The 26,171-nt window shown below is 43.9% G+C and overlaps 1 protein-coding gene across 1 annotated transcript; it reads right to left on the reverse strand.

The window, feature by feature from the left end:
* Positions 1 to 600: 600 nt before the first annotated feature.
* LOC145352252 (potassium channel, subfamily K, member 16-like) lies at positions 601 to 26,171 on the reverse strand. The gene is made up of 6 exons (XM_080201996.1): positions 25,899 to 26,171; position 25,428; positions 20,457 to 20,577; positions 13,104 to 13,270; positions 10,895 to 11,063; positions 601 to 1,736 (listed from the first exon to the last, which is right to left on the reverse strand). Exons 1-6 carry the CDS (start codon positions 26,102 to 26,104, stop codon positions 1,273 to 1,275), a joined length of 1,128 nt encoding a protein of 375 aa, XP_080058122.1. The 5' UTR covers positions 26,105 to 26,171; the 3' UTR covers positions 601 to 1,272.

Below are 26,171 nucleotides of genomic sequence, written 5' to 3' on the forward strand. Positions count from 1 at the left end.
CAAAATATTTAACCTGTTACAATTTCAAAGTTCACCCAAGACCCAAACCTCCTAAACATTCAACTACAAAAAAATCACAACCTGCTGTAAAACCTTCACTTTACAAGACCCTCATTTCAACTTTAAATCTAATCAAGAAACCATAGGCCTGTCGCATGGGAGACCAGAAATCATAATTCAGAGACTAAGCTGGAAACATGTGTGATATTTCATTCATTTGGGTAAGTGTGTGAGAATGAATATCCTTCTTTACTTTAAACTCATGAAAGCTTGCTGTTGAATAACTTAACTGGAGTGCACACTACAATGTTAAGGAGACACAGCTTTTCCCATATAAAACATACTTATATGGGCAGTACATACATACATACATTCAGTTCATGACAGTAACTTGAGAGCGGGTTGTAGGTGTTACGCAAGATGAAAAATAAGGTGGAAAGTCTGAGGAAACTATGCTGATGCCTTGTATAAAGTAAATGAAACTGATGGAAAGTTTGTAACAAATTTTATTTATCATTGTTAGAGTTTAATACAAATATTGATGTAAATTTTTAAACAATAAATGAATCTTAGAACAGTATATGATGCATATATTTTATATGATGTATGGACCATCTAGTGTCACAATATGTGACTCATATCTTAACATGATATGAATCATAATTGTATCTGAATCACATGGAAACGATTTAATATTTTACTAAAAGAAAAACAATTGTACAATTGTATATCATCCATATCATGATTTATGATTAGCTTCATTCAAATGGTAAATTCTCAAGGTACAGTACAGTAGTCTTATCATTGCAGTGAGAACTCTATAAAAACAGCATAAGGAGCTTTATGGCAAATGACTGGAAATTCACCCACATGTTTGAATTTGACTTTGCAGTACTTTAAGCTCTATTTCCATATATTAGTGATATCAACTTCAGTAAATCTCCCAGCATCTTCTAAAGCAGGAGAAAATTTGAAAATATAAAATACATATTTTTATGCAGATATATTTAAAGTCCGCCCTTGAATCCTTGGTGGCCAATCAATTTTAAAGATTTTGAAGGCAGAAATTACCATGGAGCCTGAAAAGTAGATGCACTCCTTCATTCCACAATCTTTCCAACCGCTCCGCATCCCTACCCCCCATGGCCATGACAGTAGTGCACACGGCTTAAAATTTTTAATGGGTAGATAATTCATTCTGTAAGTTTATCACCCAGTCATTGAAAATTTAAAAAAAACCCCATTGTTGCTTTAAATGTTGCTCACCAACTCTTATTGGTCATCTTGTGATATCTTCTCCCTGGGGAGACATGTCTGCCGAGGGTTTGTAATAGTTGGACAAATTATGTTCAATGATGTTTCTTGGTCTGAAATTTTTGCATTCAAAAACTCTGGCTTTGTTTCCTCCTGATCATGATCTGAAGCTATTATTTTCAAATCAGCTTGGGAAAGTTCTTGCTGTTCGAAAGGTTCTTGAGCTCCTTTCCTCACACTCATCTCTGAACACAACATGGAGACATCCTCTGAGCTCAAATTTGTGTTTGCATCGTACTTAAAGTTCATCTTTTCCTTTGCTGCTTTTTTCTTTCTATTAATTTCCGCAATTTTCTTTTCAGTGTCCTCCATAAAAGTGCTCAGTAAGTTGAAAAGGAGTGCCAGCCATGCTATGCCAAAGAGGATCCAGATTGCTACCGATGTCCGGTAAAATCTGTGGAACTTCCTGTGGGGGTCAACACCTGGTGGCATAGATAAGACCAGTTTACCTCAGAGATTAAAGGAAAAACTAAACACTGTAAATCTTAAATAAAGAAAAACAGAAAACATTGCCAATGTCTTGGGTAGAAATTTGTCTTGGCTGGTAGTGTATTGGCCACCCATTATAATCCCTGCCAGATATTCAGTTCTACTCAAAGAAATAGCGGGTTGTTGGCTGACCCAGTACACTCATTTAGTATTGTCACACAAGGTGAATTCCCACCCCAGAAGCACTCAAAATAAAAAGGACAGGTCAGTGTTTTTTTTTGTGGAAACACTTAAGGCAAACTTGAGCTCGAATTAACTGTCTTCACAGGAAACATTAGTCTATCTTTCGTCTGTTGGGAATCTGACAGTCCTTCTTTATTGTAATAATCTGACTGAGGCCAGTCTTCCATCGTCATCACCCTCTATTTACAACATGCTCAAAGTGCCGCTTGGCACCGTGTACAGGTCAAGCCCCAAAGTCTTTCAACTGCTGGCCTGAGTGGAGCTAGCTGGTATTAAACACCCCGCTACTCCTTCCTTCTTGGGTGCCAAATAGGGAAGTAGTGTCACTTGCCAAATAGGGAAGTTCATATCTAATAGGCTGATGGGGAAAGCTATTGATGATCTCTTGTGGCCATCATAACATCTCTTCCCCCCCTCAAATCCATTTACTCCCCAGCACCCCTGCCATGGGAGGGCCTTTTCCACTGATTGGTGATTGGCCTGGGGTCGACTGGAGTCAGGACCAGATCAGGAGGACGCTAAATAATTTGGAGACCTTACTTCCCAAAGCGGGCGTAGCAAAGTCACCAATGCTGACTCTGAGGTCTTGCTTCAGTTGGTGGGTGCTGGCCTCTTCTGCTTCCATCTAGAATCCATGTCATAAGAACATAAGTACATAAGAAATAGGAGCAGGAGTAGGCCATCTAGCCCTTCGAGCCTGCCCCGCCATTCAATAAGATCATGGCTGATCTGTTGTGGCTCAGTTCCACTTTCCCGCCCTCTCCCCATAACCCTTAATCCCCTCTCTTATCAAAAACCCATCAACCCGCGTCTTAAAAATATTTAGCGAGGCAGCCTCCACCACTTCAACGGGCAGAGAATTCCAGAGATTCACCACCCTTTGAGTGAAGAAGTTCCTCCTCAACTCCGTTCTAAACCGCCTCCCCTTTATCTTGAGGCTGTGCCCCCTAGTCCTACTGTCTTTTTTGAGCGGGAAGAGTCTCTCCACCTCTATCCTATCCATCCCATTCATCATCTTATACGTCTCAATGAGATCTCCCCTCATTCTTCTAAACTCTAACGAGTACAAGCCTAGTTTATTCAGCCTCTCCTCATAGCTCAACCCCCTCAACTCCGGTATCAGCCTAGTAAACCTCCTCTGCACTCCCTCCAGGGCCAAAATATCCTTGCGCAGGTGCGGCGCCCAAAACTGCACACAGTACTCCAGCTGCGGCCTCACCAATGCCCTATACAGCTGCAGCAAGACCTCCCTACTTTTATATTCAATCCCCCTCGCTATGAAGGCCAGCATCCCATTCGCCTTCCTGACCACCTGCTGCACCTGCAAGCTGGGTTTTTGCGACTCATGCACAAGGACCCCGAGGTCCCTCTGCACCATCGCCTGCTGCAGTTTTTCGCCACGTAAGTAATAGTCCTTCCTACCATTCTTCCTACCAAAGTGGACCACCTCACACTTGCCAACATTAAATTCCATTTGCCATTTCCTGGCCCATTCGCCCAGCCTATCTAGATCCTTCTGCAGACTCTCCACACCCTCCGCACAATTTGCCTTTCCCCCAATCTTGGTGTCATCAGCAAATTTCGACACCCTGCACTCGGTTCCCTCCTCCAGATCATCTATATAAATGGTAAATAGCTGAGGCCCCAGCACCGACCCCTGGGGCACCCCACTAGTCACCAACCGCCAATCCGAATAGCACCCATTGACCCCCACTCTCTGCCTCCTATTTGACAACCAATCCTCTATCCATGCTAACACCCTACCCCCAACTCCATGTCCCCTGACCTTCTGCAATAACCTCAATGTCCTCATCAACTAGAGGGGAAGATGTGGAGTCAACCTCTAGTCAAGGCTCAACACTGACAGTGGTCGTCCCCAAAGCTGGCAATGATGTCTGCACTGGCATGGGCTCCCTATTCCCGGTATGATCCAGGTGCTTCCCATCAACTTTGCTCTGCCCTTGGACTTTATAAAGACACAGGCCCCGTTTTTCCACTATGACCCTGTAGACTCAACTGAGATTGTCCCCAAAGTTCCTCACATGAACTAGATCACCAGTTTTGAACATTCTTTTTGTATTTGCACAATAATAGTTCTTCTTCTGGTTCTCTTGATGGGACTCCACCCTCCCCAATAAGTTTGATAACAATAGGCTTAATTTTGTCTGAAGCCTCCATCCCATTAACGATTCTGCTGGGGTGATTCCTGTCACTGCGCGAAGGATAATCCTATATTGAATAAAAATTGCGCCAGTTTGATCTCTACGGATGCAACGGATTGCTCCTTCAAGCCGAGCTTAGAAGTCTGTACCACCAGTTCAGCCAAATCATTTGATGATGACTGACAGATAGAGTGCTGACTTAATATTTGATTCCATCGGAAAACACGAAAGCCTGGAGACCTCGGTGCTTGCAAAGACAGCGCCATTGGCAGAAATCTTTGTTGTAGTTTCTCAATGGTGACATGGGAAGTGATGGAGTTCATGCAGTGTATCTCCAACCATTTGGAGTGCACTTTGACCACAATTAAGTGCATGGAACCCATAAGAGGCCTGGCGAAGTCAAAACACCCCCCTCCCTGCACCCCCTCACCCCCCCCCCCCAGCTGGCTTTAAACTGCCTCCCACTCCCTCCCCCTCCCCCTCCCCCCCCACCCCCGCTCCTCCCTTATTGGGCAAGCCTCCACCCTCTTAAGAAGGGAGTTCATATTTATAAGGCCCAGGGGGAGATCTATTGATGATCCTGCAAAGCCAGCATCATATTCATATTTCCAACATTTTCAGCTTATATTTGAAGCAGTTGGGGGGGGGGGGGTAATTACTTCACTCATATACAAAAGACACAGGACTGCCTCTTCAAAACTGAAATTAATTCCCAGCAAAGGCTGTTTCATTTAAGTTAAGCAAACTCATTACGTATATAGTGGAAGATGACTCCATTAAGGACAGGCAGAGGAAGAAGGCTGCGAGAAGTTTCCCAGCTCCAGTTTTGGATGTCACACACATCAAGTGTACATCCGCTTAGAGTAATTGCACAGTTTAGAAATCATAGAAACCCTACAGTACAGAAAGAGGCCATTTGGCCCATCGAGTCTGCACTGACCACAATCCCGCTCAGGCCCTATCCTCACAGCCCACTAATCCCTCTAACCTACACATCTCAGGACACTAAGGGCAATTTTTAGCATGGTCAATCAACCTATTCCGCACATCTTTGGACTGTGGAAGGAAACCAGAGCACCCGAAGGAAACCCACGCAGACACGAGGAGAATGTGCAAACTCCACACAGACAATGACCCAAGACGGGAATCGAACCCAGGTCCCTGGAGCTGTGAAACAGTAGTGCTAATCACTGTGCTACCGTGTTGCCAGTATGATGCCAAGTATCAGGCCGTGGTGTCTAAAAGGCTTACACTGCCACAGACTACAGGCTTTCCAACTTCAGCTGTGCAACCAGAGAACAAGGTAAAACATCTTTATGATATTAGCTGAAATTTCAAGATTTTCTTCTGTTGCAAAATCAAGTGATACAACATTTTTCAGGTTAATATTTTAGCACCATGTGGGTAGGTATCATCAAACTACATGTTAATAAATGATGCTCACAAGCTGTCCAACAGATTTACTAGAATGGTTTCATTCTAAGAAATTTATAGAAATTAGAAATTCATTCAGTGCAGGAAGAAGCCATTCAGCCCATTGAGCCTGCATTGACAACAATCCCACCCAGGCACCATCCCCGTAACTCCAAATATTTACCCTGCTAATCTCCTTGACACTAATGGTCAATTTAACATGGCCAATCCACCTAACCTGCACATCTCTGGAGTGTGGGAGGAAACTGGAGCACTCTGAGGAACCCCACACCGACATGAGGAGAATGTGAAAACTCAACACATGCGGTCACCTGAGGTCGGAAGTGAACGTGGGTCCCTAGCGCTGTGAGGCAGTAGTGCTAACCAGTGTGCTACCATGCTGAGGTTAGACCCATTGAAAATTTGTGTTTTGAGATTGTTCGAAGGCTGTTTCCCTCTTGTCAAATTTCATACTTGGTCCAAATAAACTCCTGTGTGGTGAGCAAGGTCCCATTAAAAGTTCTCAGCAATTGTTATACAGCGGTGTCTGCCCTGGGTAGTATGTCATCTTTTTTCTTGAAATTCAAAAATCTTTTCCTTAACACTGCAAGATTCTTACTGATTATTTGTGAGTGACTGACAGATGGCACCGTGGTTTAAAATGTCAAAAGATATTTGGCCTCTTTGTTGGCTAAACAAATGAAAAGAATAAACAGAAGTGCAATTACTTCAGCATGAACTGAAGCAATCAATACACAAGGCCCCCCAGAGAAAGCTCCTGTATCATTGTCTTCCTGTATCACTTCCATGATCAATACAGTTATTTGCTGCATGAGTGATAGGAGATTTCACAATCGCTTAACTGAGCAAAAAACTAACAGCAGCACTCAGAAGTCTAACAATATTCATAGAATCCCTACAGGACAGAAGGAGACCATTTGGCCCATCAAATCTGTACTGACCACAGTCCCACGCAGGCCCTATTCCCACAATCCTGCACATTTACCCTGACACTAGGATCAATTTAGCCTGGCCAATCAACCTAACCCACACATCTCTGGAGTGTGGGAGGAAACTGGAGCACCCAGAGGAAACCCACGCAGACACGAGGAGAAAGTGCAAACTCCACACAGACAGTGACCCGAGACAGATTTGAACCCTGGTCCCTGGCGCTGAGAGGCAGCACTGCTAACCACTGTGCCAAGGTGCAGCTATTGATATAGGGTTAGAAAAAAATTTCTGAGTATGCATCAGATTGAAATGATGATGCGAGCTTTAAATGTTTAATTTTGTAGTTCACTTGCATTTGGTGTGTATCGTTCGTAGAATCATATAGTGGTTATAACACAGGAGGCCATTGAGCCCATCATTTATGTGCTAGCAGCCTGTGACAGCAACCCAGCTAGTCCCACTCTCCTGCATTTTGTCCTCGGTCCTGAAAATCTTTTCCCTTCAGATGATTATCTAATAATCTGTCCCTTTGAAAGCCATGATTTAATCTGGCTCCGACATACTCTCAAAATGAGGACATATGATAGTTGATTCATAGAATCATATGGTGCAGAAGGAGGCCATTTGGCCCATCAGCCCATCAAGTCTACCACCACCACAATCCCCCCCAGACCCTATCCCCATAGTCCCATGTATTTACCCTAGCTAGCTAGGGTATAATATAACCAAGATCTTGCTGCTCCTGCATCCCTTTTGAATTGTTTCCTTTGTTCTATATTGCTCTTCCAACTAAACTGTGTTAGTTCACACTTCCCTACATCAAATGTAACCTTTCGCACATGCGCCCATTTCACCAGCCTATGTCATTTGAAAGTCCATCACTATCCTCCTGATGGTTCACAATACTTCCAGGCTTTGTCTCATCTGTAATTTTTGAAAGTGGAGCCTGCACACTTAATTCCTGGTTATTAAATTAGATCAGGAAAAACAGCGGTTCTACATTATAATTATGAGATTTATAAGCTTGTTATGTGACTTTAAATTTAGGGTAAACAGAGAGGGGTCATGTGATCTGTTCTGACAGCGATCCTGAGTGTTTTGATTGCAGTTTGAGATTACAGGAAGGTGTGGATTGTTTTACTGGGAAGAAGGTCGAAGGTATCTTTCATATTAACCTACAGAGTGTGGATGTCACCAGATTTACACAAGGAGATAAAGGCGGCAGCTGGTTTATTGAGTCTTGTAAATCCAAGAAAAACATTGAAAATATTGGCTTGAACTAGTTGTGTTTTAAGCTGTCGATTTAACAGTTGAATAATATTGCACGATTGCAAGTTGCCAGGTTGAATAAAGAACAGAGATAAATCCTCACAAGCTAAGGATCACTTTGGATTTCCATTTTGTTCTTCCACATGATGGGGGCATTGCTAGCTGTGCCCATACCTAATTAGCCTTGAGAAGTTGATGTGCTATCTTCTTGAACTGTTACAGTCCACATGTGGTAGGTTCAACCACAGTGCTGTTTGATTTGATTCATTATTATTATACATTTATTATGTATTCCAGTACATGTGACACAATGAAAAGTGTTGTTTCTTACAAGCTACACAGACAAAGCATACCGCTCAAAGTGCATAGGGGAAAGGAGAGGGCGCAGAATGTATTGTTACAGCTACAGGTAGGGTGAAGAGAAAGATCAACTTAATGTATGATAGGACCATTCAAAAGAGAAGAAGCTGTTCTTGAGCCTGTTGTATACATTTATAGACTTTTCTATCTTTCTCCCGATGGAAAAAGGTGGAAGAGAATATATCGAGGGGTGTGGGTTCTTTGGTTCTGCTGGCTGCTTTTCCAAGGCAGCAGGAAGTGTTAACAGAGTGAATGAATGGAAGGCTAGTTTGCATGATGGATTGGGCTATGTTCACAACCCTTTTAGTTTCTTTGGAAGGGAGTTCCAGGATTTTGATCCAGCAATTCTAGAAAAATTGAACGCCTCTGTAAAGGACAGTGTACACCTTTGAAGTGTGTTTCTATGGTTGGGCTAAGAATAAGGAAGAGTTTTCCATTCTGTGGCTTAAAGTATAAGTTGCCTACAGAGAGTTTTTAGTTAATGGTGTTTTTAGTCATTTGTTACAGTAAACATCTTAAAATGTGAAGTCACTACCAATAGTTCTTTCAAATATTAACTGAAGGTTTGAATTTGCTTTTAAAATGTGTCTCTCTATGGGGATCATAGGACCTAAAACTGATTCCTGGGAAACGATATACCGTCCTTCACACCAAAAAAAAATTCACCATTAATCACTCAACCAACTTGGTGTTCATGGTGCTATTGTCGCTTTTATTTCATGGGCTTCAACTTTACTGACAAGTCTGCTATGTGGCACTTCATCAAAAGCCTTTTGGAAGTCACATCAACCATTTTATCCTCATCAACTTGTTCACCCCATCAAAAATGTCCAGCAAGTTAGTCAACCATAATCTCTCCTTAACAAATCGAGCTAGCTGTCCTTAAATAATTACAGTTGCCTAAATGACAGATCGTTTTGTTCGGTGCTTTTTTAATATTCACTTGTGGGACATAGGAGTCCCTTGTCTGCCAGCATGCATTGCCTATCCTTAGTTGCCCTTGAGAAAGCGGTGGTGAGCCACCTTCTTGAATTGCAGCAGTCCACATGCTGCGGGTTGACCCACAATACTGTTAGGGAGGGAATTCCAGGATTTGGACACAGTGGCTGTGAAGGAACAGCAATATATTTCCAAGTCAGGACAGTGAATGGCTTGGAGAGGACCTTGCAGGTGGTGATGTTCCTATGTATCTGCTGACCTTGTCCTTCTAGATGGAAGGTGTCGTGGATTTGGATGGTGCTGTCTAAGGATCTTTGGTCAATTGCTGCATCTTGAAGATGGCACATACTGCTGCTATTGAGTGTCGGTGGTGGAGAGAGTGGACATTTGTAGATGTGATGCCAATCAAGTGGGCTGCTTTGTCTTGAATGGTGTCAAGCTTTTTGAGTGTTATTGGAGCTGCACCCACCCAGGCAAGTAGGGAATATTCCATCAGACTCCTGGCTTGTGCCTTGTAGATAGTGGATAGGCTTTGGGGGTCACCATTTCTAAAAGCTTAGTCACCACCGAGATTAAACTGGCCTGCTGTAAAGAAGGCATTTAGATTCCCTTTAGGACTCTCTGGTTGGTTGTGTCAACCATATCTACTGAAACCAACAGCAGCAAGCATTTAATTTGAACTGTCTTTATGCACAGGACCATGTTGTTAAGGATTTAAGAAGGTTTCAGAACAGAAGCATGTACAGGCAATCAGAAGTGGGTCACGTCTCCACTTAGCAAATGAACAAATCTGGACCAACAAAACAGCACTCAATAGGGTGGAAGGGTGCCTCCATTTAGTGCTCTTGGAATACATTCTAATTTCCTGTCATGATTGAATTATACAAAACTGTGATCTGTATGCAAATAATGGCACCATCTATTGCACATTACCGTCTCTGGCTGCAGCTCCACAGTGCCATATTCATCCAGCTGATAAGACTGATTTACCAAGTAATTTAAATTGCAGGGTTGCAGTTTCCCCATCTATGTGTCACAAATATAGGTTTGCAGTGCTAATAAGATCAATGATTTAGCTATATTGCAGTAAAGAAGTGTTACCAAACAGCTTTTTAATGCTAGCAAGTTAACTGGTAAATGTTATTAACATGGTTAACTAAGAATGTTAAGTTAGAGATGTATTTAATAAAGCTGCACTGGAAAAGGGTCCCTTCAGTCTTTGTTGCTTAAAGTTTATCCATTAGTAGGCTTACATTAACACTGCAATGAAGTTACTGTGAAAATCCCCTTGTTGCCACACTGCAGTACTTGTTTAGGTGCACTGAAGGAGAATTTAGCATGGCAAATGCACTTAATCAATACCTCTTTTGGACTGTGGGAGGAAACCCATGCAGACATAGGGAGAACATGTAGACTCCGCACAGACAGTGACTCAACCGGGAATCAAACCCAGATCCCTAGCACTGTGAGGCAGCAGTGCTAACCACTGTGCCAATACTTCCCATGCTATACAATACAGCTAAAATACTACAGATAATAATAGTATTAATGCATACCACATAAACACATCTGTACTATCAGTCTTACAATTTTAGTATTTTTTTTAAATTGGGGAAATACACCATTCACAATAGCCACTATGTATTATATACACAATGCCTGTCAATGTGTAGTTGCCAGTAGGACAGATGCAGTATTCATATTTCAACAAGGTGTGTTTGCAGAATTTTCAATGTTTTTGTCACTTTTTAAGAAAATGCAATCACCTCTGTACATATTATTTTCAATTAATTAAGAAGTGTGTCATAACTCACCCACTACATAATCACCAAAACCAATCGTGCTGAGAGTGATGAATGCATAATATATTCCTTCCCTGTAGGACCAATTCTCAAATAGGCAAAACACAAAGGGTGGTAAGGCCAAGAATATTACAGCACCAATTACGAGAAAAAACAGGAATGTTAAAATCTTAACTCGTTTCTGAAATAGAAAAACATGCATTTAATATGCACAAGGCAAGTAACAAAAGCAGTTGGAGTAATCATTCATTTTAAAGGATACCATGAAATAAATAGAAAACTCATATTTCTTAAATACAAGATTTGAAAGCTACGGCATATTATTTCAAATTTAACCAATCTTTCTACTCTGGCTGGAATCCTCCGATGTCACACGCCCTATCACTGCTGCCGGCGAGAATGGAGAATTTGGCACTCAGCCAGGTTTCCACTCATAGCAACGGGACAGGGGAATCCCAGCAATGGGCAAGTCCTTCACTGACTCCCATTTCCAGCTCTGATGGTTCAGAAAGCTTCTCTGTGATAGAATCATGGAATCCCTACAGTGCAGAAGGAGGTCATTTTGAGTCTGCATAGACCACAATCCCACCCAGGCCCTATCACCATAAACCCATGCATTTATCCTAGCTAGTCCCCAAGACTAAGAGGCAATTTAGCATGGCCAATCCACCTAACCCGCACATCTTTGGACTGTGGGAGGAAACCGGAGCACCCAGAGGAAACCCACGTAAACACGGGGAGAATGTGAATACACTGTACAGACACTGACCCAAGCCGGGATTTGAACCTGGGTCTCTGGCACTGTGAGGCAGCAGAGCTAAACACTGTGCCACTGTGCCACCCCAGGTTGGAGAATTCCAGCCCATATTTTGTATTTCTAGCTTGCTGCTTCTGAGCTTATTTATTATTATGCTCCCCATACAATATGCTAAAACTATGTTACGCCAAGATATGTATTATAATCCTTAAGGAATCAATTTTATTTGTACAAATGTAGACACAGGTATGCAATCTACATCATCGAGCTGCAAAGGACCGCATTAACCTAGCTGCATTCTTATTTGTCTCATTGTAGCCAGAGGATCTCCTGCACAGGCTGCTCTTCCCAATCCCTGCTCAATTAATTTTAGCATCCCCTCAAGTATCTATTTCTCATCATCATGCTGATCCTCAGTGACACCGTCCAAAAATGCATCAATTTCCTCATGTCTGTTCATGACACTCAGCTCCAGCACACCACCCTTTCTCTCGACTGCCTCACTGTCCCTAAACTGTCAGACTTCTTGTGTGACATCCAGTATTGAATGAGCAGAAATTTCCTCCAGCTAAATATTAGAAGATCAAGTTTCCTTCCCTGCCTGCTAACTTCATCCCTCTCTCTTTATAGTTCACAGCTGACTGGGAAGTCAGTTTTCAGGGTGAAAACACAGGCAGTGGAACACTAACATGAGACGTTGGTTGTTGTCAGTGCAGGCTTGAAGGGCCAAATGGTGTCCTTCTGCACTGTAAGGATTCTATGATTCTATGTGGGAACCTGGTTCAATTCCGGCATTCCCATTTAAACTCACTGCCACACTTCTATGGCTAGACAAGTGCCTTCCTTCACAATGGCTGGTAAGCCATTCCATATTTCAAGGATGGAGGGCAGCCTCTGTCTCTTCCTTTTCCTCTAAATTAGAGATAATCTGTGCCAAACATGGATAACAAAACAGTGAAAAGCAGGTAACATTCAGATAGGGTTTTAGTTCCCAAATTTAAACTGCCCTCAATTCAGCACTTTACATTAATGCAGAAACATCTTTATGAATGCTCTAGGGCCTACAGCATAAGGAATGGGAATGCCATGAGAATGGAATAATCTTCTGATGTGCACTTGGTGAAACAATGTAAAGGAGATTATCTTTGTATTTGTTGATTTTGACAAAACTGATATATTTTTCAAGCCATATAATTCAGTATTTGATGAACTGCATCGCGGCTGGGATTCTCTGTTGCCCATGGCTGCGACTCTCTGTTGCCTGCAGCTGGGACTCTCTGTTGCTGCCGCAATGAATAGAGCTTTGGCTGAGTGCCAAATTCTCCATTCTCGCTAGCAGTGGGGGCAGGGTAACCACGATCGGAGAATCCCAGCCCTGTTTCTAATTTCAGTTCCTAGCATTTAATGCTTAGATAAATGGCAATCTTTTAAAGATTCAATGTAGATTTATTTGTGCATCTGTACCTCTTTCATTCCTTTCTTGGACAGATACATGCTCAATTTTTCTGTGTGTGAAGTCAGATTTTTGCCAACACGGGTAAGAATAATCACGTGCAGGGGGATTCCAAAGAGCGCGTAGAAAACACAGAAGATCTGACCTCCAGGTGTCGTGGGGGAGATGTTTCCATACCCTTTGGAATGAGAGAGAATAGAAATGTTTGAAAACAAACCGCCATATTACAATTAGCGCCTGCAAGGCTGCACTTTCTTTCAGTAGATTTGACTGGTAAGTGGGAGGAACAGGGAATGATTTCACTAAAACATGCTTGCTCAAATGTTTGAACACCCTTGTACATTCCAACATCTATCAGCTAAACAAGTGCAACCTTTCTCCACTGAATGATTGTAAATCCAGTCTATCACTTTGAAGTACAACCTTCCCTGTTGACTTTGGATCAACAAATACTTTACCTTTTGGGATAGGCTTGAAAATACGAGTTCCCTGATGAAAATAATATACTGTGATTGTATATGCGTAGTGAAAATCTGTACAGAGAAGTTAAAATTACAAATACTATGTGACAGTAATAGTGAACTGGTTCATTAAACAATATGTCTGGTTCAATAGGTGAAGTGTAAAAACATTACTACATTCTTTGAAAGGGTTTGTGGCACATAACATAATCAGGAAGTGTTTAAACTATAATTATACCAACCTTTCTGCATTATTGTGGATTAAGAATGTTTGGCGATTTTGATAAGCAGTTTAAAATAGCCTCCCATGGTTTGACATGAACAAGTTTCAACCATGACAACCACAACATCCAACCATATTGCACAACACTCACTGACACTTTCCTCCTGCTTGAAGAAGATGGTGAAACACAGCTGGAAGTTGTCGGAGTTAGCTGGACAGGAAAAGCATGCCCACATTCCATTATCCCATGAAGGAGATGCTGCTGGTCATTAAGGGAAGGACTACAGCTGAGGCCATTGATCAGCACAGCGAGTCGGTGAGGTTGAATGAGTGGTGAAAAATCCGTTTCATACCCTGGTTTATCACCTCACTTACTGGCCCTGTGTTGCCATTGAAATCAGCAAATTAAATATTCATTACATATCATCAGCGAGTCCCAATACCAACAACGTGTGTTGCCATGGGGTGGGTTGCAGCTGCTGCTGATGATGTGAGAGGGAGCACAGTGATGGCGGGAGAAAGTCTCCCAGTTTGCTGGGAGATCGGGCTGCCTGCGCAATGGTGCCCCAAGTAGTTTGCAGCCGGCTTCGTTGGTGAGTTTCATTAGATTGCATTTCCAAACTTGCCCAAAAAATGCATCTGCTACTCTCCTATTTCCTCGCTCATTCAGTACTTAGAATTCTTTTTGTAAGATCGCGCCCTCGGTGTCAAAACTGTGAGAATGATGAAATGCTCCCTGCTGGTTTCTCGGGCATACTTGACATCACAATCTTTTAACACCTCGTGCACTGAAAGAGCCATCGTGTGGAACACACCTTACGGAGGATGCAGGCACGTGACTCACCCCAATTGGCCAAAGCCGTGTGCCATTATACTAGGGGAGGAGCTGCATATAGGGTGGCAAGGTGGCACAGTGGTTAGCACTGCTGCATCACAGCGCCAGGGACGCAGTTTCGATTCCCAGCTTGGGTCACTGTCTGTGTGAAGCTTGCATGTTCTCCCCGTGTGTTTCCTCCGGGTACTCCAGTTTCCTCCCACAGTCCAAAGATGTGCGGGTTAAGAGCACTGGCTATGCTAAATTGCCCCTTAGTGTCCTGGGATGCATAGATTAGGGGGATTAGTGGAGTAAATTTGTGGGATAACGGGAATTGTTGCTGCTGCAGACGTGATGGGCTGAAAGCCTCCTTCTGCACTACAGGGATTCTTCTTTAAAAAAAATCACTAATAGCGTGTACACAGTCAGTCATGCCAGGAAGGTGGCAGCATGCAGACCAGCCCTATGGTTTACAGATGGAGAGCTCAGACGGCTGCTGGATGCCGTGGAGTAGAGGGGGGCGGGCTAGCGTGTACCCCAAGAGGGCAGGCGACCCAGGAGTTGTCATCACTCTACCGTCTAGACAGGGAACTTGGTTACACAGCCAATCCGGGCCCACTACCCTGGTGTGATGTCAGTGGGACCCATGGCAGGAGGGGGTAGGAGTTGCTGGTCTCCTAGTGTGTGAATGTTGCCACGATGAGGGCATTTCTCACCATCCTTGGCGCCGCCTGTCTTCCGTCCTCTGGCTCCCACTTTGCCTCATCCTCCACATCCTCGTGGTCCTCCTCCTTCACAGGGGCATCTGTCCGATCCTCCTTCTCCACCAGGAAGTCTCCCTACTGCTGTGCCAAGTTATGGAGAGCACAACAGACCGCGATTGTGCGGAGACCCTCCGAGGGTTACACTGGAGGGCCCTGGCGGAGCGGTCCAGACAGTGGAACCGCATCTTCAGGATTAAAGCACTGCTTGACGATGGACCAGGTGGAGTGTGGGCCTCAGTTCAGGCCTCTGCGTTGGCGCCGTCAGCCATGACTGCAGCGGGGTGATCTTCAAAGACCCTGGGATGTTTGAGCTCTGTAAGATGATTCTGTCGTGCACGGTTTTTGGGTGACATGTACACACGTGCATGATGTGCAGCAAGTGGTCACAGACTATCTGCATGTTCAGGGGCTGGAACTCCTTCCTGTTTATGAAGGATACTCCCTGATTCCATGGGGCACACAGGGTGCCATGTGCTCTGTCTATAGCCTCCTGCACACGGGGCATCCCAACAATGGCAATGCAGTCTGCAGCCCGGGCTCCCTCTTGGGCCTAGTCCATATCAAAGCGAATGTAGTTGACTATCCGGGCATCAGTGACCTCATGGATGTACTTGTGTGCCGATGATTGTGAGATTCTGCATAAGTAACTGCTTAAGCCCTGAAAGGACCTGGACACATAAAAGTTGAGGGCCACCTTTACGTTCATGGCCACTGGGAGCAGGTGTCCTTCTGCCCCACCAAGTGCCAAGTCCGCTAGGATGTGGCCCAGGTTCCACACTGTTTCCCTGCTGAGACGCACTCTACAGTAGCACACAGCATCCAGCATCTCAACAAAGGACATGCGGTTCTTGTAGATCCGGGGTCTCCACCTCTGCTGTCCTCCGCAGCCTTACCCATCAGGCCAATGGGTGACTGGGTCCTAGCCCCGACGAGCAGCCCCCTGACTTCCTGCTCCCCTGAGTGGGGCAACAGCTGCAGGCCTGGGGCCTGGGATGGAATCTCCACAATAAACCACAGAGCCTGTCCAGCGGAAGGAAGGCAGGGTAACCACAGCGTTATTAGTGGGGTTGGAACTCAGCCTCATTTACAATGCCTCAGGGGTCATTCAGCAGCCATGTGCGCAACATGGGTCGCAAGTTGTCAGTGACCCAAACCTGTGGACCCAGGACATGCCCGAGCCCCCCAATCACTCGCACTTTGATACTGGCTGATCCCCCTCCCTGGAGGTTGGTGCTCATTGGCACTCATCACCTCGCTCTACTTCGCCACTGCTGCGGCTGAGCCACACTTGTACTAGTTGGCGTGGGGGGAGTGGCATCATGCTGGAGAGGTGGGAAACCGCTGGGAAGGGGGACGATTGCTTGCCAAGCTCGCTAATGATACTGAAACCCAGTCAATCTCACACTAATAAGCCTTGTGCACTTTCTTGGCGTGATACATTTTCACCACTGAAAGTGGCCGGGAAGATTGCAAACTGTTTGGCGCCAGGCATGAATTAGATTTTTAGCTTCGTATGCCAATTTCCCAGCTCGCCATAATTTGCACCAGGCAAATTTTGTCCAATGTTTCAGGTCTGTTAGTCAATGGGAAAGTGCATTTGAGGTCACTGGTATTGCCCTTGAATTAATTCTTTGCTTAAAACTCAGGAAACCTCCCATCCTCCTCTTGCTTTCCCATTCCAAAACCACTTCCTCCTCATGCTTCTGCTGATCCTTAGCTTTTCTCCTGAGAGATGGTGACAAGGACTATTCCCTCATGATGATGATGTTTTGTAGCACGCTGCAAAACACCACAATCTCCGGATTTCAGTGGTGACTTTCTCAGTGAAGCAAAAGAGTCTGAAACATTGGTTGCTGCTGAAGTTGAGGAAGGAAAATAATTCCCTGTACTCCCGAGTGGATATTGCCTCCTGCTAAGAGCTCTTCTCCTCCTCCTTCTTCCAACAGTTTGACCTACTCTGACTGATCTCTGTTCATTGTCTCAATCATGTTGGATTCCAACAGTGATGCACATATGTCTAGGGAAAACAGGGTTTATGAAGAAGCCTTGAAGTCAGTAAAAAGTACTTCAGCACCTGCCATACCACTTTCTGTCTCTAGAAAGTATCAAAAACATAGACGAAATAGGCCAGCATCTAGTCTATGAGTAATGATGGTCCCTTTAAATATATCAGTTGCTTGTGTTATATCCCTTGTGCTATTTAACATTATGTATGATGTTAAGAGTGGGTGTCATCTTCAAAATGGAATCTCTAACATCAAATCAGAGTTGCACATCATGATCTGTCTGCTTTGCATATTTCCACAGTGCAATTTTGGAAGCCTAAGGACCTCGTATCATTCAAAATACAAATTCTGTCAAGCTTAATTTCACCCCAATTATCTTCCAGACTATTCAACGCATATAATTAATTAGAATCAATAATAGGCTGAGAGTGATGTACAATACATTACCTTCTACGAAGTGATTTAAAAAAAGTATTTTTAACGTTTTCTGGTTTCAGGCAAGAGATTAAGTAGTGAAACATTTACAACGTGGGCACATCCTACCAACTGCACAAAGCATATTCATTATAATATGGGATCAGAAAAGATGATTTAGCAATCCTATTTTAATTAATACCTCTATATCAATGCTTTGTCTACAGTTCCTTCAAGATAGAATCAAAGAGCGAGAGCAGAAATGTTGATAATTCCTGAAAATGAACACAGAGATCATAATGCCCCATTCATCTCAACCTGTGCCCATTTTAAGTAACGCAAGCAGCACACAGTGGTAGTGGCAGGCGAGGAGAAGGGAAAGAGAATGGTCAATATTACCTTCTGGCTCACTGCCCATTGAGTCTGGCTGGACATATTCTCCTACAGATATCAGGTCCATGTCTAAATGCAGCAAAACCTGGACAATATGACAAGCAGCAAGTAACATTCCCACCACACAAGTGTGAGGCAATGATCATTCCTGACAAGACACTGTCTAACCATTACCCCTTGACATTCACTAGATTTACCATCACTGAATCCCCCATTATCAACATCCTCGGGGTCAACGTCCTAGTATTTACCATCAGCCAGAAACTGAACTGGACTAGCCATATAAATATTGTGGCAACAAGAGCAGGAATCCTGCAGAGACTAACTCATCTCCTGACTCTCCAAAACCTGGTCTACAACTCCAAGGCACAATGCAGTACTGTAATGGAAATACCCTCCATTTACTGACTCAGTGCAGCTCCAACAATACTCAAGAAGCTTTACACCATCCAGGATAAAGCTAATCGCTCGATTGGCACCCCTTGCACTAACATTCACTCCCTCCACTACTGACAAACAGTGGCAGCAGTGCATACCATCTACAAGATACACTGCAACAGCTCACCAAGGCTCCTCAAGCAGCACCATCTAAACCTGTAACTGCTACAAACTAGAAAGTCAAGGACAGCAGACAGAAGGGAACACCACCACCTGGAAGATCCCCACCAAGCCACTTACCATCCTAACTTGGAAATATATCACATTCCTTCACTGTCGCTGAGTCAAAATTCTGGAACTCCTTCCCTAACAGTACTGCGCATGTGCCTATATCACAGGGACGACAGAGGTTCAAGAAGGCAACTCACTCCATCTGTTCCAGGGCAATTAGGAATAAGCAACAAATGTTGGTCTAGCCAATGATGAATAAAATAAGTGAGGAATGCATCAGGTTTGACTGTTATGGTACTTGCCTCATGGTCAAATTGCCTGCCATTGCTCACTGTTTGGGCTTGTACATGGAGAATGAAATGTTAAATTTATTTATTAGTGTCACAAGTTACATTAACACTGCAATGAAGTTATAGTAAAAATCCCTTCATCACCACACTCATATGCCTGTTCAGGTACAGTGAGGGAGAATTTAACATGGCCAATGCACCTAACTAGCACATCTTTCGGACTGTGGGAGGAAACTGGAACACCCGGAGGAAACACGGACATGGGGAGAACGTACAGACTCTGCACGGACAGTGAGCCAAGCTGGGATTCAAACTCGGGTCCCTGGCACTGTGAGGCAACAGTGCTAACCACTGTGCCCACATGCCGCCCATATAATTAATTGGGTTAGATACTGAAAGGGCCCTTGCCCGCTGTGAAACTTGTGACAGTCCAAAGTATATGTAGAAGGGGGTACAGAAACCCCTGGGATTTTGAAGACTATTAAAACAAAGTAGATCAGTTTAGAAGCAGGATCACAGTGTGCCTTATATATACCATAAAGAATCACTAAGTGCCTATATATGTGTGTATGTGAAGATACTGTCTGCATAAATACATATATAATTATTGATAGAGAATTTTGAATAAGTATTGTAGATTTAAAATGTATTTTCATATGTCTTGTAAGCTTTGGCCAAGATGCAGAGTGCCCCAAAGCATAATGGTAAACGAGCAGAGCTAGACAGGCCACATTCTTCGGGAACAATAAGATATAGAATATTATCAGTCAGAGACCATGCAGTTGCAAGCTGCCATGGTTTTAAAATGAAGAGATATTTTTAGCTTCTAGCTGCAGTGAATAGAAGTGTTCAGCTTCTACTGATAAAGGGAGCTTCCCAACATACTGGATTTCGGTAGATAAGGTTGCTTGGCAATGGAGTGGGGAGAACCTCCGGAACCGGTTAACCAATGAATTTCTAATTCTACTAGAAAGTAGAATGCTATTGGCCAAGGTAAATAGTGTGCATTAATGTAATTGGAACATCCAGTTTGGATGACGGGTTGGGTAGGAGAAATGAATCTGCGAAAACTGCGAAACACTGTAATGTCAGAGAGAAGTTGGAACTTCGGCTCTCTCTCTCCCAGTGCGTGTTGGTCAGATAAAGAACGTTTTTAACTGCATACTGTCTTTCGCGAGTCTTTGTATTAGCTGAGTTCAGCTCAATACATGGCACCAGTGGGAGACCCCTGGAAAGTCAGTTCCTTCAGTGAAACAGAGGAAAAAGGGAATCAAACTGAAGAGAAATAAGGCAGAATTGGAGAAGTGTTCAAAGTTATGGAAGCTGGTTTAATTTGCACTACGATAGGTCTGTCTCTTCAAAGGAATAAATCAATAAATACGAATCTCACCTATTGTTGACACCACCGTAACTGCAAAAAAGAAAGAGCTGCTGAAATCCCAGTTACTGTGGGAAGAGTCGGGGTCATTTCCAACAGGATTCACTCCGTGCTTTACAGCTTCAGTTATTGCCTGTAGAAATAGGAAATATTACAGACATTATTATATCCTAATGCAAAAAACTCTTTCTTCAAACATCAGTAGCAATCTTTGCAATATGGATAAAGTTTTACTGAATGTGATTTGTATCTGAAAACTACACTTGGCCTGAATATTCCTGCTTGATTATTTTCCAATGTAAAACCCAGCACTTTTTTTGAGGGAGCCAGGGCTGTTATCCTTAAAGGAGCAGAGTTGCGGATGGTATACAGTCAACTGCCTGATTGACATTGAATTCCATTAGGGTTTCCGGAAATAGCCACTGTGAGATTCCCCCATCTTTCTGGCCAGTGGATGAAGCCACCAGCCATTAAATTGAGTCCAGTGCATGGCTGCATGAAATGATAATGAAAGTAACAGCAAAGCCAGAGCAATGGCCAGTATAAAACAGGGAATCGTTTATCACTTGTTAACATGACATTAAAAACTGGTGTGCCTGTTAACAGTATGACAGTGGTCTTGGCCACTGGGTGGGCTCTCCACAGTGGTAAGCACTGTTGCCTCACAGCGCCAGGGACCTGGGTTCAATTCTGGCCTTGGGTCACAGTTTGTGTGGAGATTGCACTTCCTCCCCATGTCTGCATGGGTTTCCTCCGGGTGCTCCAGTTTTCTCTCATGGTCCAAAGATGTGTGGGTTAGGTTGATTGGCTATGCTGAATTGCCCCTTAGTGTCAGGGAGATTTGCAGGGTAAATATATGAGATTATGGAGATATGGGTGGAATTGTTGTTGACGCAGACTCAATGGGCTGAATGGTCTCCTCCTGAACTATAGGAATCCTATGATTCAATGAAGAGTCAGCGAGATCCTTCCATCTCCTATTTCCAGGAATGTCCAGCACTCAGGCACTAGTAGGCCAATGGCAGGCCTTCTCCTGGGATCACTGACCCCAGGGGCAGAAGTCCTGCCCAACAAGAGGTGCTGGCCAATCAGAGACTAGTAGCTGTTCTGTACTTAGTAGCGTCAGCATGGGGGCAGTGGCTGCTGCTGGCACATCTACTGAGATCTCAGATCAAGGAGGGACCCAAGCACAGGAATAGTGTGGCCAATTATTCCCCTTTTTATCCCCAGATGGAATCAGCCCTTGTTACTGCTGATTGTGCCATCTCCTGGAGTCTTTGCAAATCCCTGCCTGTCTCTGGTGTTCTGTGCAACTCCACTCTATTCGGGCCATCAGCCACAAGGTAGCACGGACTCTGGGCCCTCAGAGAGCACCCAAAAGCCCAAAGCGAACGTTGTCAGATATGAAGCTTAAAATACAATGAAACTGAATGTAAAGGGAAGGCCACTGCATGGCTGAAGCAAGTTAGTATGCAACATGCGATGAAGAAACACACACCTGCTGAAAAAACAACTGTAAATATCAGAATGCCTATCACACAGTGGAATTAGAGTAAATCAGGATGACCAGCACCAAACCGTTCTTGGATTACCCCAACTATTCAATTTTCTGCCTGCCAGTTTTACCAAGGTGGAAATGGGAAGGTGGCAGATTCCTACCCACCAGCCTTACCTCCCCCTCCCCTACTCCTGATTAAATGGGCCTCAGCACCCAAGCTCACCACAGGGGAAAGCACAATATTCCACCCATAGCTCTGATGAATTCTACGCTGACCCACCACATCTGTGGAATGTTCAGGCCACAGACAGTCACAAGACTTAAAATGTTTAATCTTCTCTTTTCCCATAAATGATGTTTGAATGTTTCCAGTGTCATTCTGAATCCCAGCATTTGCAGTACTTTTTATTTATTGCTGAATACGGCCAGCAAGGATCGTATCACACTATTTGAGCTATTTTAACCTCAATTACTGCAAGCAAGCTACTTGTTGTACGCTAGTTTGCCATATTAGTGAGTTTTCTTGAGCTTGCATTCTTGCTTCAACTGCAAAATTCAATTACATCACAGGACATCCTTTACGTGGATTAATTTAAATGGGTTCAGATGTGTGGACCAGTGTGGAGACATTTTTAGATATAATTTTCATGTGATGTAAAGTTATATGTCCGTGCAAGGCACAGATACACCTGTTGTACCTCAGAATACTGTGAAAGGTAATTGCTGTAAGCTATCATTTCATTTCTATCACTTGAGTTTGGATAGGTATAATAGAAATGATGGAAACCCTATAATGCAGAAGGAGGCCATTCAACCCATCAAGTCTGCACCAACCACAATCCCACCCCAGGCCCTATCCCTACAAACCCACACATTTACCCCACTGATTCCTCTAGCCTACGTATCTTGGGACACTAGGAGGCAATTTAGCATGACCAGTCAACCTAACCCGCATATCTTTGGACTGTGGGAGGAAACCCTTGCAGACATGGTGAGAACATACAAACTCCACACAGTGACCCAAAGCAAGGAATCAAGCCCAGGCTCCTGGAGCTGTGAGGCAGCAGTGCTAACCATTATGCTACCGTGTTGCTCTAATGCAATCAAGTGAATCGCACAACCAGACTGGTGTCACTTCCATTCAACGAGTTTCACAGAGATTTCATTTCTTGTGCAGCCAGTAATTCAGTGCATTAGAAGTTTAGTAACAAATGAAAATAAAGTAAAATGAACTTGGATGCATCACCTGTACACAGAGGTATCAAAATAGATATGACTGATTCTCATGTATTAAGTCAGTGAAAGACTACAACAGCAAAGAGCTTCGAGTTTCTAAGTGTCCAGATCACCAACAACCTGTTTTGGTCCCTCCATGCTGATGCTATAGGTAAGAAAGCCCACCAATGCCTCTACTTTCTCAGGAGGCTAATGAAATTTGGCATTCCCACTAGAACTCTCACCAACTTTTCTGGCTGCACCATTGAAAGCATCCTTTCTGGATTGGTATGGCTCCTGCTCTGATCAAGACCACAAGAAGCTATAAACGGTTGTGAATGAAGCCCAGTCTGTCATGCAAACCAGCCTGCTATTCATTGACTTTGTCTAAACATCCTGCTGCCTGGGAAAAGTAGCCACTATAATCAAGGACCACACACCCTGGACGTACTCTCTTCCATCTTCTTCCGTCGGAAAAAAGGTACAAAAGTCGGAGGTCATGTGCCAACCGACTCAAGAACGGCTTCTTCCCTGCTGCCATCAGATTTACGAATGGACCTACCTTATATTAAGTTGATTTTCTCTACACCCTAGCAATGACTGTACAACTATATTCTGCGCACTTTCCTTTCCATCTACGTGAATGGTATGTTTTTGCCTGTATAGTGTGCAAGAAACAATACAAATACATGAGACAATAATAAATCAAATCAAAAAATTGATGCATGGACCCTCTGATTATAGAATTAACAGGAGTGCCCTGGCATGAATTAACAACCCCTTTAGAATTTACAATGCCTTTGGAACTGCCCTTAAAGGATTGCTCTTTTATTTTGTCCGTTAATTTTGTTAGTTTAGTTTTACTAATTTGCCATGAGATAGGCTCAATCAACAATGAGAAAAGAGCACTGAGCCCATCCTGCTCACTCTGTGGTTTAGATCCAGTTAGCCCCCGCCTAGATCTATAGTTCTTCAGCAACTCTGCAATCTTGTCAACTGTTAATATTCACTGAGCTAACTGGCAGTCCACTTCCCCTTCCATTTTATGCCTGAAATACAATTAAATGCCAGATTTCGTTGTGATGCACGAGGTCTGCCATCAGACTTTTGAATGGACCTATATTAAGTTATATTAAGTTGATTTTTCTCTACACCCTAGCTATAACTGTAACATTATATTCTGCACTCTCTCATTTCCTTCTTTATGAACGATATGCTTTGTCTGTATAGCACGCAAGAAACAGTACTTTTCACTGTACGTGAATACCTATGACAATAATAAATCAAATCAAAAAATGCTGAAGTAGTGTGAGTGTTTTGGCAAAAATAAGATGGCCAATGGATATTAGAAACAGGCATGCATTGAAATGTAAATTTAGTTACAACAATTGGTTATCTTGGAGGACCTGTCTGGGGTGCACAATGGTCAGCACTGCTGTTTCACAGTGCCAGGGACCCAGGTTCGATTCCTGGCTTGGGTCACTGTCTGTGTGGAGTTTGCACATTCTCCCCATGTCTGCATGGGTTCCTCCAGGTGCTCTGGGTTCCTCCCACAATCCAAAGATGCGCGGGTTAGGTGGATTGGCCATGCTAAATTGTCCCTTAGTGTCAGGGGAACTAGCAATGTAAATGCTTGGGATTATGGGAAAAGAGCCTGGGTGGGATGGTGATCATTGCAGATTCGACAGGTTGTATGGTCTCTTCCACTGTAGGATTCTATGATGATGTTGTTAACCTGTGACCTATCATTGGGGGGTAAATATGGTCATTCCTCTCTCCCTAATCTTTCATACCTAGCCAAGCCGTTAACGCTGACAAAATGTTTGGAATGATCAAAATGTGTATGTTCCTGTTTGACTTGAGTTCAAGTTGGAATATAACTGATGACTTGACCTGATGCCTGGGAGGTGTTCTTGACAGCGCACATCCCCCTGAACCTCCAGGACACAGTTCAAACTTATCAGGTGATATAGTTATTGAGGATGCTGCCATACCCAGTCTCCAAAACAGAAACAAACTACAACAGCGGAAGAGACAGTAATACAGGGCTCAGCTTAACATAATACTAGCCATGAATCAAACCTGGGTCCCTGGCACTGTGAAACAGCAGTGCTGACCATTGTGCCATCCATTTGTCTGGTCAGCATGAGAGACACTGTCTGTAAAACTCATTTTCGGGGATTAGTGATAAAGATCACAAATTCCTGGCACAGAATGGACTAGCTTTACGTTTAAGAATAAAATGAGTCAAAGCGACCTGTATTTTCAACTCTCAGAGATTTGTGAGCGGCATGGTGGTATAGTGGCTAGCACTGCTGCCTCACACTGCCAGGAACGCAGGTTCGATTCCTGGCTCAGGTCACTGCCTGTGCCAAGCCTGCACATTCTCCCCGTATCTGCGTGGGTTTCCTTTGATTACCTCCCACAATCCGAAAGAGTGGTTAGGTGTATTGGCCATGCTAAATTCTCCCTCAGTGTACCCGAACAGGCCGAGTGTGACGGCTAGAGGATTTTCACTGTAACTTAATTGCAGTGTTAATGTAAGCCGACTGGTGAGTAATAAGTAAACCTAACCAGGCTGCTGTAGCCACCTGTTCTTCTACACGGGCGTGGCTAGCTTCCCAGTAAAGGCAAACTGAAACATGCTGGATGTAACATGGAAAGCCTCCCCTTGATGTGCAGTGTGAAGTGGAACTGAGCCGTTTAAAGCCAGGCGCATCTTCAGAAAGTGAATACTTAACTCCACCAATTTCTCCAGCGCTTCGCGGGCGGCGGACGGGCTGCTGCTGTTCAGGAACTGCGCTTTCTTTCTCCACACCCTGGCTTTGAGTTCACTTTCTTCCTTCAGCTCCAGCGCCTGGAAGACCGCAGCCCCGATCAGGAGGTAAACGAAGTAGCTCAGGAAGAGCAGCAGACACCTCCAGGTGCAGCAAATCCGTGCACACATTCCCGCTGAACTGCTGCTGCCCCAGGGTGGATCAGCGGTGAGGTCTCAGTGCCGAGGGAGCGCACGG

Source organism: Carcharhinus amblyrhynchos, chromosome 14 (genome assembly GCF_965287045.1).
Source record: "Carcharhinus amblyrhynchos chromosome 14, sCarAmb.v2.hapA, whole genome shotgun sequence".
Classification (NCBI taxonomy): Eukaryota; Metazoa; Chordata; class Chondrichthyes; order Carcharhiniformes; family Carcharhinidae; genus Carcharhinus; species Carcharhinus amblyrhynchos.

Excerpts from the sequence above, each read along its gene's own strand:
- LOC145352252 (XM_080201996.1), bottom strand. The coding sequence starts at position 26,104 with ATGTGTGCACGGATTTGCTGCACCTGGAGGTGTCTGCTGCTCTTCCTG. Across the intron at positions 13,271-20,456 it reads TACGGTGGTGTCAACAATAG|GGTATGGAAACATCTCCCCC; the intron begins GTGAGATTCGTA and ends CTCATTCCAAAG. Across the intron at positions 1,737-10,894 it reads TTTTGGTGATTATGTAGTGG|GTGTTGACCCCCACAGGAAG; the intron begins GTGAGTTATGAC and ends CTATGCCACCAG.